The sequence below is a fragment of the Thalassophryne amazonica genome, chromosome 10 (genome assembly GCF_902500255.1).
Source record: "Thalassophryne amazonica chromosome 10, fThaAma1.1, whole genome shotgun sequence".
NCBI lineage: Eukaryota > Metazoa > Chordata > Actinopteri > Batrachoidiformes > Batrachoididae > Thalassophryne > Thalassophryne amazonica.
Genome location: NC_047112.1, coordinates 39194747 through 39210385, shown reverse-complemented (window position 1 = coordinate 39210385; position 15639 = coordinate 39194747). Strand labels below are relative to the sequence as shown.

Below are 15639 nucleotides of genomic sequence, written 5' to 3'. Positions count from 1 at the left end.
ACTCTGGGGGTGCTCTTCTGCAAAGGGGACAGGATGACTGCACCGTATTGAAGGAGGATGGATGGGGTCATGTATTGTGAGATCTTGGCAAACACTCCTTCCCTCAGTAAGAGCATTGAAGATGGGTCATGGCTGAGTCTTCCAGCATGACAATGACCCCTAACACACAGCCAGGGCAACTAAGGAGGGGCTCCGTAAGAAGCATTTCAAGGTCCTGGAGTGGCCTGGCCAGTCTCCAGACCTGAACTCAATAGAAAATCTTTGGAGGGAGCTGAAACTCCAAACCTGAAAGATCTAGAGAAGATCTGTGTGGAGGAGTGGACCAAAATCCCTGCTGTAGTGTGTGCAAACCTGGTGAAAAACTACAGGAAACGTTTGACCTCTGTAATTGCAAACAAAGGCTACTGTACCAAATATTAACATTGATTTTCACAGGTGTTCAAATACTTATTTGCAGCAGTAAAATACAAATAAATTATTAAAAAAAAATCATACATTGTGATTTATGGATTTTTTTTTTTTTTTAAGATTATGTCTCTCACAGTGGACATGCACCTAAGATGAAAATTTCAGACCCCTCCATGATTTCTAAGTGGGAGAACTTGCAAAATCGCAGGGTGTTCAAATACTTATTTTCCTCACTGTATCTTATATATTATATTCCAATTCTAAGATGGAACTATGCCAGTATACAAAGGTATATCTAAATATCTAAAAAGGAAGAGTAAAATAGGAGAGTGGAAGAGTAGAGTAGAGGTGCCTGGTCTTGAGAACCAGGGATGGTAAGTTAAAAAGCTTTTTTTCCCATGGGAACTCTCTCTACCCACACAATAGATAGAGATATATATATACGAGGTCTGTTAGAAAAGTAACCGACCTTTTTATTTTTTGCAAAAACCTGAGGGATTTGAATCACGTGTGCTTGCATGAGCCAGTCTTGAACCTTCGTGCGCATGTGTGAATTTTTTCACGCCTGTCGACTGCATCATTTTGCTGGTAAGCAGCCTTTGTGTGAGGACGTGTTGTGCGCTCGTCGGATTTTCTTTGCAAGGAAAATGGCGGAACGACTGGAGCAGCGCGACTGCATCAAATTTTGCCAGAAACTGGGCGACAGCCAGGTGGAAACCATTCGGATTATTCAGACGACTTTCGGTGACGATCCTATGGGCATCACACAGATTAAGGAACGGTACAACCAGTTTAAAGACGTCCGCACAACGGTGGAGAGCGAGCCGCATTTCGCCACCACTCTTTTCACGGCCAAACACGGCCATGTCGGACTCTGTAGTTTTCTCTGGGCCCCTCCCCAATCAGACCGGGAGTGACATGTTTAGCCGCATGTTCTCCTTGAATTGCTGGCTGTCTGAGTGGTGTCCAAAAAATGAGGTGGGCTTCATAGATAATTGGCAAAGCTTCTGGGGAAAACCTGGTCTTGTTAGGAGAGACGGCATCCATCCCACTTTGGATGGAGCAGCTCTCATTTCTAGAAATCTGGCCAATTTTCTTAAATCCTCCAAACCGTGACTATCCAGGGTTGGGACCAGGAAGCAGAGTTGTAGTCTTACACACCTCTCTGCAGCTTCTCTCCCCCTGCCATCCCCTCATTACCCCATCCCCGTAGAGACGGTGCCTGCTCCCAGACTACCAATAACCAGCAAAAATCTATTTAAGCATAAAAATTCAAAAAGAAAAAATAATATAGCACCTTCAACTGCACCACAGACTAAAACAGTTAAATGTGGTCTATTAAACATTAGGTCTCTCTCTTCTAAGTCCCTGTTGGTAAATGATATAATAATTGATCAACATATTGATTTATTCTGCCTTACAGAAACCTGGTTACAGCAGGATGAATATGTTAGTTTAAATGAGTCAACACCCCCGAGTCACACTAACTGTCAGAATGCTCGTAGCACGGGCCGGGGCGGAGGATTAGCAGCAATCTTCCATTCCAGCTTATTAATTAATCAAAAACCCAGACAGAGCTTTAATTCATTTGAAAGCTTGACTCTTAGTCTTGTCCATCCAAATTGGAAGTCCCAAAAACCAGTTTTATTTGTTATTATCTATCGTCCACCTGGTCTTTACTGTGAGTTTCTCTGTGAATTTTCAGACCTTTTGTCTGACTTAGTGCTTAGCTCAGATAAGATAATTATAGTGGGCGATTTTAACATCCACACAGATGCTGAGAATGACAGCCTCAACACTGCATTTAATCTATTATTAGACTCTATTGGCTTTGCTCAAAAAGTAAATGAGTCCACCCACCACTTTAATCATATCTTAGATCTTGTTCTGACTTATGGTATGGAAATAGAAGACTTAACAGTATTCCCTGAAAACTCCCTTCTGTCTGATCATTTCTTAATAACATTTACATTTACTCTGATGGACTACCCAGCAGTGGGGAATAAGTTTCATTACACTAGAAGTCTTTCAGAAAGCGCTGTAACTAGGTTTAAGGATATGATTCCTTCTTTATGTTCTCTAATGCCATATACCAACACAGTGCAGAGTAGCTACCTAAACTCTGTAAGTGAGATAGAGTATCTCGTCAATAGTTTTACATCCTCATTGAAGACAACTTTGGATGCTGGGTAGCCTCTAAAATAAAAAAAGAGGTTTAAATAAATCAATCAGAAGGCCTGACTCCGTGGTATAGACATCAAAACTCGTAGCTTACCAGCAGATAACCCGAATTGGAGAGGAAATGCGTCTCACTAATTTAGAAGACTTCACTTAGATGCCTGGGAACAAGAGTATTACTGTGCTCTATAAAAAAAGGCCCTCCCGTAAAGCTAGGGAAACTTTGATCTTCTGCTACTCATACTAATTTGAAGAAAATAAAGAACACACCCAACCCCAAAGTTTCCTTTCTCACAGCACTGTATCCATGGCTGACAAAGAGTCAGAGCTCTATTTAGCTGGAGTTATTTCCTTAACTTTAACGAGTAATAAGACTTTCATTGACTTTCTTTCTAACCAAATTTTAACTATTAGAGAAAAAAGTACTCATACCATCTAACCCATCCCAAGAACAAAGACGTATGTTAGCTTTGGCTGCTTTCAGTTATGCCGGTATTTTGGTTAGACTCGTTTCTCTCCTGATTGATTCTGTCTGAGTTATTTTCATTATTACTTCATCCAAACATCCATGTTTATTAGACCCCATTCCTCCCAGGCATGCTCAGAAGCCCTACCATATTTAAGGCTTTGATCTTAAATATGATCAATCTATCTTTGTTTAGTTTGGCTATGTACACAGCTTTGTAAGGTGGCAGTAATTAACAATCATTACTTAAAAAGGCAATCACTTGACCCAGCTATCTAGCTAATTATAGGCCAATCTCCAACCTTCCTTTTCGCTTAAAAATTCTTGTGAAATGTAGTTTAAAACAGCTAACTTATCATCTGCAAGAAATGGCTATTTGAAGAGTTTCATTCATGTTTTAGAATTTCATCATAGTAACAGAAACAGCATTAGTGAAGGTTTACAAATGATCTTCTTATGCCTCGAACGTGGGGACTCATCTCTGTGCTTGTTCTGTAACACTCAGTGCTGCTGTTTGATACTGGGTGACCATAAAATTTTATTACGATAGAGCCTGCCATAGGTATTAAAAGGCCGGCTCTGCGGTGGTTGATCATATTTGTCTATGATTACAATTTGTTCATGGGAATGGGAATCTTCTCACAGACTAAGTTAATTAGGAAGGGTCCTCAGGGTTTCTGTGCTAGGAAGCCAATTTATTCACTTTAATACATGCTTCCCTTAGGCAGTATTATTAGAGTTAATTGGCTTAAATTTCATTGTTTACACGAGATACCCAGCTTTAATCTATCCATGAGCCAGAGGACAACACCACACGCCAATTAGCTAACTGCAAACTGCAGGATTGTCTTAACAGACATAAAGAATGGATGACCTCCTCGAATTTCCTAGCTTTAAACTTTCAGATAAAACTGAGTTATTGGTAACTGGCTTGCCCCCACAAATCTAGAAACGATTGTGTCTAACCAGATCGCTTACTTGGATGCTGTACCCCTGACCTCTAGTAATACTGTGCAGAAACGTGGAGTCATATTTTGATCAGGATATGTTCATTCAAAGCGCCCTATTTAAACAAATAGGGAGGACTTTCTTAGCTGTTTGATTTACGCAATCCTCTCTAAAGTCCAGAAAGGTCTTGTCTCAGAGTGATGCTGAAAAACTATTCATATGCATTTATTTCCGTCTAGGACTGACTATATTGTAATTCATATTAATCAAGGTTGTCCTAAAAGTTGTTCCCGCTAAAAGAAAGCCTTCAGTTATTCAAAATGCGCATAGAGTATACTGCGGGAGAGAAGGAGAAGCATTCTCACACCCATAATAGTTGGCCTCCTCTTCATATTTGGCTTCCTAATTCTGAATAGAATTTAAAAATTCTTCTTCTTACTTATACGGTTTTGAATATTCAGAGTTCCCATCTTATCTTAAGGGAACCCCCTCATCGTACCATATCAACGCCACCAATCACACCATAGATCGCTTTCGCTCTCACGACGGCAAAGAGGCTTACTTGTAGGTGCCAGTGTTTGTAGAGTAATGTGGAGGCAGAGCCTTCAGCCGTTCAGAGCACTCATCCGGGGAACCCAGCTCCAATTCAGTAATCGGAGACCAGACAACCTCTCTACTTTTTAAGATTAATAGGCATCAACTTTCCCCTTTTTTTGCTAAAGCTTATAGTTAGGGCTTGGATCAGGTGACCCCTGAACCATCCCTTAGTTATGCTGCTATAGACGTAGACTGCTGGGGGGTTTCCCATGATGCACTCGTTTCTTTCTCTTTTGCTCTGTATGCAACACTCTGCATTAATCATTAGTGACTCGATCTCTGCTCCCCTCCACAGCATGTCTTTTTTCCCTGGTTCTCCTCCCTCCAGACCCAAACAAGTCCCAGCAAAAAAGCGCCCCTTCCATGGCCTGGTTCTGCTGGAGGTTCTTCCTGGTTAAAAGGGAGTTTTTCCTTCCCACTGTAGCCAAGTGCTTTGCTCACAGGGGGGTCCCACTCGTTCTCTGGACCGTTGGGGTTTTACATAATTATTGTATGGCCTTGCCTTACAATATAAAGCGCCTTGGGGCAACTGTTTGTTGTGATTTGGCGCTATATAAAAATTGATTGATTGAAATCTTCTGTCACAGTGGAATGTGCCGAAAAAATGCTGATTTCTCGGATAGTCACATGACGGTCCCGCATCACCACAGCGTTCACTTTGTAAATTATCTGGTCATTTCAGCATGTTGATGGCCGACCGGAGCGTGGCTCGCTCTCCACCATTGTGCAGACATCTTTAAACCGGTTCTACCGCTCCTTAATCTGTGTGATGCCCATAGGATCATCACCGAAAGCCGTCTGAATAATCCGAATGGTTTCCACCTGGCTGTCGCCCAGTTTCTGGCAAAATTTGATGCAGTCGCACTGCTCCAGTCGTTCCGCCATTTTCCTTGCAAAGAAAATCCGACAAGCGCACTACACATGTCCTCACACAAAGCCTGCTTACCAGCAAATGACGCAATCGACAGGCGTGAAAAAATTCACGCATGCGCACGAAGGTTCAAGGTTGGCTCATGCAAGCACATGTGATTCAAATCCATCAGGTTTTTGCAAAAAATAAAAAGGTCGGTTACTTTTCTAACAGACCTCGTATAAGATATATTTAACTGAAATTGCTGATCCAAACAACCAATGATTTATAAAGGAAAATCATGGAAATCATCAGAGGTGCCCAAACCTTTACATATCACTGTATCAATATATAGAAATATCCAAATGTTACATTTAGATGTTAGATATTCCTCAAACAAGAACATGGTCAGACTACAATTCATACTGTATGTGTGCTTTTTCCACTTGAGAGCTGTTAGACCTGGTGAAAGGCCTCAACTCATTGTTCTGCTCAGTGTGGGTGAGGGATGGTTGAAGAGGAGTGGCCAAGGAGGGAAGCTTTGTTTACATGCTGAAGTCAGGTGCAAGTCTGACATCTAGTGACAGAAAATCATAACACAACCCCTTTTTTTTCCTATTACATCTGTTGTCATGCAGGGAGACTCCGGAGGCCCGCTGACTTGTCGTCAGATTTCAGGCCAGTGGTTTGTCGCGGGGGTGACCAGCTGGGGACACGGATGTGGGCGAATAGGTTTTCCTGGCGTTTACACTCGTGTAACATCTATCAGGAAGTGGATAGCCAACTATCTGCCTTTCTGACATGCCACAAACTCCAACAAGAGCAGCTGGAGCCAGAAAAGCATTGGTGAGCGACATGGAGGAAGTGGACTTTCAAGAGCATCATCTCAAAGTCACGTCTGCAGACATTCCACCCCATATACTCAGTTTTCACCAGTATTGACCTGCGTGGCCTACAGGTCATAGGTCTGTTCGTAATACTGTGTAATTATCAGGTTTCACAAGTACTGAATAAAAATGGAGAACCCTGAAGTGACATTCATGGACATACTACCAACACATGCATGAAGTATTTATTTCAGCTATTTATTATCTTGCCCGGTTGCATGGGCCTGCGTTGTATGCTTTTCCCCATTTTGTGTTCCATGCAGAATATGTCATTCTTTTAATGGAATTATTTGTATCTAGAGGTAGAGAGAGGAAAAAAAAACTGTAATAGAGTTATTGAAAGGTGCATTTAATGGCAAAAATACAGCTGTATAGTTTAGCTTCTACTAAGGCCAGGTTTAAATACTACAACCTTTTTCACATGTGTCTCGCTGGTATTTCTTTAAGAGAAATGCAAACCTGAAGGCAGTCCACCCACCCCCACCAAAAAATTCCGTTTGGTCCACACAATCACACACACCACACCATTAAATCAAAGATGTTCAGAGAAGATTTTATGTTTAAAGCTGTTGCTTTGCAAAATTGACAGCTAAAAAAAGCATGCACACAAAGCTGAGAAATGTGCAGCGCCCTGTCTGCAGCAAGGCAGACCCCTCTCAAACAAACCTACTACTGTGGAGGGCCGCAGATAGAGTGACAACTAGAAAGCAGGTCAGACAAAACTGTTTTGTTCTCAAGGTGTACTTTGATATAGGACTGTTTGGAGGCTTGTGAATGTCAGATCCACAGTTGTGAAAACACCAAGTTGCTCCTGGAGTCCTCCTGGGGATTTCTTGTGTAAAAAGCCTGCATCCTTCCTCGTGCAAAACAGGACTGTTTACTTTATACACCAAAGTATTTTGTCTTGAACATGTTTGAAAAAGAATAAGCACCGTATCAAGTGTTTTCATGCCAAAAAAAAAAAACTGCAATTTAGTGGATTCACAATGCACTGCTATCAGCCACTTGCTAGAGGCAATTCCAGTATTGGCATCAATATTACAGTACATATGGGGAGAGAGTAGACGTGTGATGAGTGGAAATAATGAGCCAGATTCATAAATGAAAACTATTGCAGAATCATGCTGTAATGTGTTCCCCGGCTGCTCTCAGGTCCTTTGGAAGATTCCCACCAAAATTTCATCTGTTAGTTGGATCTGTAACTGACTATTAAAAGTCAAATTTGCAAAGGTCAATCATTGGGGTAGAGGTCATGTCTGTGTATTTTGTTGACCGACTCATCCGGGGTCTTTGACTCATTCTACTAAACTTGGGATGTGGATGATGGTTGACCCCAGAATTGCCCTGAGAGGGGGTTTGACAAAGGTAAATGTCTTGGACCCGAGGCTAAATAATTGATTTTCAAACCGATTTGGACCATAGTAGGGGGATTCAGGAATTGCCTTGGCAAAGTCAGCCAAGGTCAGCATTCAGGTAAAGGTCAATAGGGTCAACGGTGAGATTTCCAGCAGGCAAGAACGTGGTTTTAAGTCATTTAATTCCAATGACATTGGGATGTTGTGTAAATGTAAATAAAAACAGAATACGGTTTGCAAATCCTCTTCAACCTATATTCAATTGAATACACCACAAAGATATTTAAATGTTCAAGCTGATAAACTTATTGTTTTTGTGCAAATATTTACTCATTTTGAAATGGATGCCTGCAACACATTTCAAAAAAGCTGGGACAGCGGTATGTTTACACTGTATTGCATCACCTTCCTTCTAACAACTCAACGTTTGGGACTGCCGGACACTAATTGTTGAAGCTTTGTAGGTTGAATTCTTTCCCATTCTTGCTTTATGTACGACTTCAGTTGTTCAACAGTCCGGGGTCTCCGTTGTTGTATTTTGAGCCTCATAATGCGCCACACATTTTCAATGGTGACAGGTCTGGACTGCAGGCAGGCCAGTCTAGTGCCTACTCTTTTACTATGAAGCCACGCTGTTGTAACATGTGCAGAATGTGGCTTGCTATTGTCTTGCTGAAATAAGCAGGGACGTCCCTGAAAAACACGTTGCTTGCATGACAGCATGTGTTGCTCCAAAACCTGGATGTACCTTTCAGCATTGATGGTGCCATCACAGATGTGTAAGTTGTTGAACTTTGCACTGGTAACAATCTGGATGGCCTTTTTCCTCTTTTGTCCGGAGGACACGACGCCCATGATTTCCAAAAACAATTTGAAATGTGGACTCATCAGACCACAGCACTTTTCCACTTTGCATCTGTCCATTTCAAATGAGCTCAGGCCCAGAGAAGGCGGCGGAATTTCTGGATGATGTTGATGTATGGCATTTACTTTGCATGGTAGAGTTTAACTTGTACTTGTAGATGTAGCGATGAACTGTTAACTGACAATGGTTTCCTGAAGTGTTCCTGAGCCCACATTTCATTTCATTTATTTGTGCAAGGACAGCATACAATGGAGGTAAGATCAGCACACGTGGTAAGATCCTTTACACAATAATGTCGGTTTTTATTGCAGTGCCACCTGACGGATCAAAGGTCACAGGCATTCAATGTTGATTTTCGACCTTACGTGTAGGAAGTTCTCCAGATTCACTGAATCTTCTATTATAAACTGTAGATGATGGAATCCTTAAATTACTTGCAACTGAACGTTGAGAAACCTTGTTAAACTGTTGGACTATTTTTCATGCAGTTGTTCATAAAGCGGTGATCCTCGCTCCATCTTTGCTTGTGAATGGCTGAGCCTTTTGGTGATGCTCCTTTTATACCCAATCATGACACTCACCTGTTTCCAATTAACCTGTTCACCTGTGGAATGTTCCAAACAGGTGTTCTTTGAGCATTCATCAACTTTCCCAGTCTTTTGTTGCCCCTGTCCCAGCTTTTTAAAAATGTGTTGCAGGCACCCATTTCAAATGAGCAATATTTGCACAAAAACAAAAGTCTTTGAGTTTGAACATTAAATATCTTCTTTGTGGTGTATTCAATTGAATATAGGTTGAAGAGGATTCACAAATCATATTCTGTTTTTATTTACATTTCACACAACGTCCCAACTTTGGAATTGGGGTTGTAGATCTGAGTTCTCAGACACTGATATGAAGAGACAGACAAGAGACAGCTGCAAGAGCTTATGGAGTCATGAGGTCACTGGACAGAGGTGTTTGGCGAACTTTGAAGAATGATGAAGGTCCATGTCTTTAGGGCCCTGGTGCTTCCTGTCTTACTCTATGGGTGCAAGACTTGGACTAAGTAGTTACCTAACAGATGAGGACAAAATTATTAGCTCTCTATGAAATTTAACGTTTTCTTCAAAATTTTCACATGCTCTTTTAGCAGAGCAAGAAATTTTCAACACAGCATTTCTAAACATCAGTTTTATTTTGGGTGCATATAAAGTACACAACAGTATAAAAACTTCAGTGAGGATGAGAGGTGTCACTGAAGAAAACATCAAAATAAATCAGTTTGAACTTGAGAAAAATAATTATTGACACTCACAAAGCAGGAGAAGGAGTTATCACAGCATTTCCAAGTGTCAAGAACTGAAGTGAGAAGTATCATCAAGACATTCAAAGAGAGCAACACAGTACACATCAAGCTAGGCAGGGTTAAGAAGCAAAATATTTAAAAGACTCTGGAAAGAAAACTAGTGAGAGATGTGTCTGAAGACCCCAGAACAACTGCCAAGACACAAGTGAAGGACTTAGCCAAGTCGGGAGTTGTAGTCTCAAAGAAGATAGTCACGAGAGCCTTGGAGAGGAACGGACTGCCAGGTTGTAGACCAAGAAAAACTCCACTTCTGCAGAAGAGACACCTTCAAACCAGACTGAAGTATGTTAAGGACAACCTGAAGAAAGGTTATGCCAACTGGAAGTGTGTCCTTTGATCAAATGAGACAAAAGTAGAACTCTTTGGCCACAAAGGCATTGCTTATGTTTGGTGAAAGAAGGGAGGGGTGTATAACCAAAAGAACACCGTCCCCACAGTAAAACACGGGGTGGGAGTGTTGTGCTGTGGGATGCTTCAGTGCATCTGGAACAGGGAATCTCCTCAAGGTGGAAGGAATCATGAAGAAAGATGGATATGTGAAGATTTTTCAAAGAAAACCTCAAGCAGTCAGCAACAAAACTGGGTCTGGGTCATCACTTTGTCTTCCAACATGACAACGACCAAAAACATACATCAGTCCTGGTGAAGAACTACCTCTAAAGACCAAAGTGAACGCTATAGACTGGCCTCCACAAAGCCCTGACTTGAATCTCACTGAAACTCTGTGGGGTGAACTGCAGAACAAGGCCCTTTCCAGAAAGCCATCAAATCTGGAAGCGCTTGAGCTTCACCAAAGAAGAATGGGCTGGAATCCCTCAGGAGACATGTCTGAGACTTGTTGAAAACTACAACAAACTGCAGGCTGTTATCCAGCAAAAAGGATCCACAATTGACTATTAGCATCAGAAGGACTAATAAGTTTGACCCTGGAAGGTTTTGTGAAATAATTTTGATTCTATGTGCAAAGTAAACTAATGTAAGCACCCACAAAAAAAACTAGGATATGCAGAAATGCCGAGTTGAAAATTTCTTGCTCTATTAAAAATAAAAGCACTTAAGAAAATGAAAATGCTCAATTTCACAGGGGTGGGGGAGGTATTAATTAATCTGTGACAGCAGTTTTTGGTACAAGGACTCTGTGTTTAAGTTACCAGTACTTGGGGAGACTCCCATGAGTATCACTGCCATTGTGAGAGAATGTCTGATATACTTTGGTCATGTGGTGCATTTTTCTGAGTGTAATCCAGCACATAGATGGCTCAGCATTGAGAACCCCAGTAACTGGAAAAAACCCAAAGGGACACACCTTCTACCTGACTGCAACAGATAGATGGCAAATTCCAAGATGGGGATGGATCAGTTTTCTGCATGGGCAGTTGATATTTGGTACTCAAAGCTGTTTAATGGAGAGTGATGGATGTGATGTGGCACCAACGCATGCTCCAAAACCCAACCTGCGCAAATGTTTAATAAAGTTTTTTTTTTTTAACATATATGACACAGACTGCGTGGAGTCTATATCTAAAAATAATTTTGCTTGACATGCTATGAATATACAAGTGTGGGTATTGCAGTAATGAATAGTCACAGACTTTCCCATGTGGGTATTTCCAATAAAATCTCTACAAGTTACAGTTACAAATAAATCGTTCAAAAGTTGCAACTGTTCAAATGACCCTCATTCAATTTTTATTCTCTCACATAACAGTTGATATAAAATGTGGTTACTGCACTTCACGTATTTTTGTTCATGTGCTGCACAGTAAGACCTTCCAGCTTCTTCCTTTATGCTTGTGGGGGCGCTGTCAGCACAGCAGGTCAGACAAGAATCTTCATTTGGTACAAGTTTTACGTGAGACGCACTTCCTGACAGTTCCACATTCCATGGAGAATGTGGTACAGGTGGTCTTGCACCTGGAACCTTCTGTTTTGGAATAAAGTGCACTGTCCACTCGCCCTGACAGCACCGTTCACGTACTGCGAGTGTGCTGAAATTACACGAGAAAAAAAAGTTGTGCTCCTGACGTGAAGCACAGTAAAGTACCATGGCGTTAGCTGTGAGAATGTGGCTACCTGATGCGAGATCTGCAGCTAAAAAGCACAAACTCGCTAGCGAGGCAGAGTTGTGGCTGGTTACAACCTGACGGTTGTGGTAACCGTTAGCAGACGCTTGTGTGGCCGGCGTGATGACTGCAGCAGGCGCAGACCTGTGTAGCCACCACCGATGACAGGCGGTGCAGCTGGAGCCATGCCTTCCTCAGCATTCAACTGATCTCTAACGACATCCTATGTATGCATACTTTTGCCTGAAAGTTTTGTACAGATTTCAACTCCCAAGTTGAAGCTGCTCCAAACATAACCAGCAAAGGGTTTACATCTGATTTTTGAGACATCAGCTACGTGTTCAACTTCCATTTCAAATTACTTAAAACAAATGCATCACAAAGTTCTGACAGTATGACTTGCACCAACATCAAGACGGCAATTTTCAAAGTATTTCAAAACACTTCCTGGATTTGTTCTGAAAGTTTCAAAACTGCTTCAGAAATTTCATATTTATTTACCATCAGATTATAATGTCAAAGCCCAAACAAGTATTAAAATAGTTACTCAACTCAGAGCAAAATGAATTTGCCCACAGAGACACTGTCCACACTCGTGTCCACAGGCTCCGCCTGCTCGTCCGTGATGTAATATTATCATGATGTGTGCTGCTGCTGCTGCTGATGCATCCGCGCACACACGGTGCTGTTTGAGGCACCCTGTGGTCTTCAACTTAAATCTGTGAGGTCCGAGGAGGAGAACGACAACGTACAGTGCATTCACATTCGAGCCCGTTCCCTCTGTAATCTGGAGTTGTACGTACGGGACACAATATTCCAGCAGTCCATATAACGGTCCATACACATGGCGATACATTTCTGTGAGGACAAGAGAAGTTTGATCATGACTGAGAAAAGAAAAAAAAAAACGACAAAAAAAAAAACACTCAAATCATCAATTCTGATAAGTGGTCACACCTGCTCAGAGTTATCCAGCGTACTTCCAGGTTTGCAGACACACTTCTTGAAGCACTTGTCGGTCATCCTCTAGAAGAGGAGATTAGAAGTTTTTATTTTTAATAGACACCAACTGGGTATCAGGTATAACAGCAAAAATGAAAAAAAAAAAATCAATTAGGAGATATTAAATAAGCATAACTTGTGTTCTGATACTGTATTTGGAAATAAAAACAATCAGTTGTGTTGTTGACCTGACAGCGTTAACACTTTTAGATTTGGCGCTGTATAAGGGTGATTCTTAGACTACGGACACTTATTATGTCCTTTGATCATATGAAAAACACAAAAAGGGGAAATTTCACACTTTTATAGTTATCTTTACAATGAAAGTGTGTTAAGAACTTTGTTCTAGTAGTCTATGATGACTTTTTCACCTTTTTTCAGCATCATTATATGCAAATATTGCCGTTTTGTGCTTGTCCCACACCCAGACTTTTGATCTTCAATGATAAAAATGAATGGTAAAGAAATGTTTTTTCTAATGTTTTAAAATAACTCTGAATAAAATATCAGTAAAATAATCAAAACATAATTGGGGTATTCAATGTCATACAACCGTTTTGTTTTTTTTTTTAAACAAAATGTAGTTGTCCCACACTACTGCCGTAATTTCCACCACAACACTGTAATGTCCCTTTAAACAGTTTGTATGAAAGTTTGTTTGGGTAGTTTCTATGGAGATAAACAGTGACATCAGAGCACATGTATATAGCGCCAAATCACAACAAACAGTTGCCCCAAGGCGCTTTATATTGTAAGGCAATGGTGTGGTGGAAATTACATTTACAAGGCCAATAGTGCCCGTAGTTAAAGAATCACCCATAAATAAATAGAATTGATCAATAGAATATTCATATAATAACATGCTTTTGGAGGGCGGTATGCATTTTCAGAGACCCCACATCCATGCCCAGTCGCCCAAAATGACCGATATTCGCCAGAGTTAGATGAGGGTGAATATCGGTCATTTTGGGCAACTGGGCATGGACGTCGGGCCTCTGAAAATGCATACCGCACGACAACTGCATGTTATTTTGCATTATTATCACTTACTGAGATACACAAAACGTGGAATCACATTAACAATATTTAATGTCATTTCAAAACGCACAACACCCAGCAAACACGTACATAAAAAGTTGGCTCATTTTAGCCGGCTGCTCTGGCTACTGTTCATTGTCGGACTATCCATGATAAAATCATCCGGAATATCCATATTGTGACCAACACACACTTCTCGTCTTTTCATGTTATCGTCTGCAGACAGTTCTTGGGTTGCGCATGCTATAACGTCATCACTTTATGCACAGCAAGAGGGTATTGGAATACCCGACAAGTAGCGTAAATGTAAAACTATGTTACCGGCCCAGCAATGCCTCATAAGTGATAATAATGGCAGTTCTACTTTCAAAGTTTAAAGATAGGAGGTTTATAATTTGTTGAGCAAACGTTGAGATGTTGCTGTGGCTGATTGGTTAGGGTTGGGATATGTAAAAGAGACGATAAATGAATTACACCAATCATGACTGTCTTAAATCGGGTGTGAGTAGAACAGGTAAACATGAAAACATAGAGGGCAGGCCAAAGCACTTTAGGTTTTCTGTTGTGTCCTGCATTTTAATGGGTTTTAGAGGGTTATCTAAAGTCTCCTGAGAATGGTACTTTATGTTGAGTGCCAATTCAAGTTAAGTGGGCACATTTACACAACGTAGCCCGTTAAATTATTAAAGATACGAATCATAACTGAAGGTGATGTAAATGACTTTACTGGTAACATAGGTACATACAGACTATTAGAGGTAGTACCACTGTTCTGAAATTGCCTTTTTATTTATACAGCAGTGGTCACTGATTACCTGAAGTAGCTCCTGTGCGTTAGCCACCGCAATCTGGACCTTCACTTGTTCTATAATCGTACCGGTGTCCATTTTACCTGCACCTGCTCCTCCCGCTGAATAATCAGAACCGAACCCGTCCATTTCTACCAGAAATAAACACAAAACCCTCTGATTTAACGATACTGCCGGAACACACGTGCCCCTGCTAAAGTTAGCTTATGACTGGTGCCCTTGAGATTGGCGGACGTGTATGTACGTCATATCCGCATACTCAAAGGCTACACGGGAAGTGTAGTTTTTGGCAAATAAAATGCTAATCCGACTGATTAAAATTCTGCCTGTTGCATATAATATTTAGACTGAAGGATATTTTCTCTTCTTTTATTACCTGCCATCCTGGCTGCACATTCAAAACAAAGTTGCTTTTACAGTTGATCTGAACAATCAAAGTTAACATCTGCCTCATCACTCGTGTCTGTTTTTAAGTTGTTGCTTACACAAGCAGGCTGGGATGGAACCCACTCACTTAGGGGAGAGTGGGGTGATTTGTGCCGCGGGTAAGTTGTGCCAGCACCTGTTTCTCTGGAACCATATAAGGAATTGGCCATGTGACCACTCATTTTTGAAGAGTCAGACATTTTACTCATCCTGTAAAGAAGGGAGCATCATTGCATGAGATGTAAGCATATTTAAGTGCAAAAACTGTTTTTTCCCTTCAAAGTAAAATTTCTATGATCAAGGTTTTTTTTTTATTGTTGTATCTGAATGGTTATAGACAAGTTTAAAAACATTTCACACATGTTGCAGTGCTTTGGTAAGCTACACTTTGAGTCTATA

General features: G+C 41.0%; 2 protein-coding genes across 3 annotated transcripts in view; one reads left to right on the top strand and one right to left on the bottom strand.

The window, feature by feature from the left end:
• The window catches only part of tmprss9 (transmembrane serine protease 9), a 42861-nt gene extending 36212 nt beyond the window's left edge, over positions 1 to 6649 (top strand). For both annotated transcript variants that reach the window (XM_034179850.1, XM_034179849.1), the window contains exon 16: positions 6086 to 6649. In XM_034179850.1, the coding sequence (XP_034035741.1) occupies positions 6086 to 6247 (162 nt within the window). In that variant the 3' untranslated portion in view covers positions 6248 to 6649. The remainder of the gene's footprint in view (positions 1 to 6085) is intronic.
• Positions 6650 to 11574: 4925 nt separating this feature from the next.
• On the bottom strand, positions 11575 to 15038 carry timm13 (translocase of inner mitochondrial membrane 13 homolog (yeast)). The gene is made up of 3 exons (XM_034179848.1): positions 14821 to 15038; positions 12923 to 12991; positions 11575 to 12823 (listed from the first exon to the last, which is right to left on the bottom strand). The coding sequence occupies exons 1-3, from the start codon at positions 14941 to 14943 to the stop codon at positions 12725 to 12727; spliced, it is 291 nt and encodes a 96-aa protein (XP_034035739.1). The 5' UTR covers positions 14944 to 15038; the 3' UTR covers positions 11575 to 12724.
• Positions 15039 to 15639: the final 601 nt, after the last annotated feature.

Bases quoted from the DNA above. Each gene is read 5' to 3' on its own strand.
- timm13 (XM_034179848.1), bottom strand. From the start codon at position 14,943: ATGGACGGGTTCGGTTCTGATTATTCAGCGGGAGGAGCAGGTGCAGGT. The intron at 12,992-14,820 runs GTAATCAGTGAC...CTCCTCTTCTAG, and splicing joins ACGCACAGGAGCTACTTCAG to AGGATGACCGACAAGTGCTT. The intron at 12,824-12,922 runs GTGTGACCACTT...TTGTCCTCACAG, and splicing joins CGCTGGATAACTCTGAGCAG to AAATGTATCGCCATGTGTAT.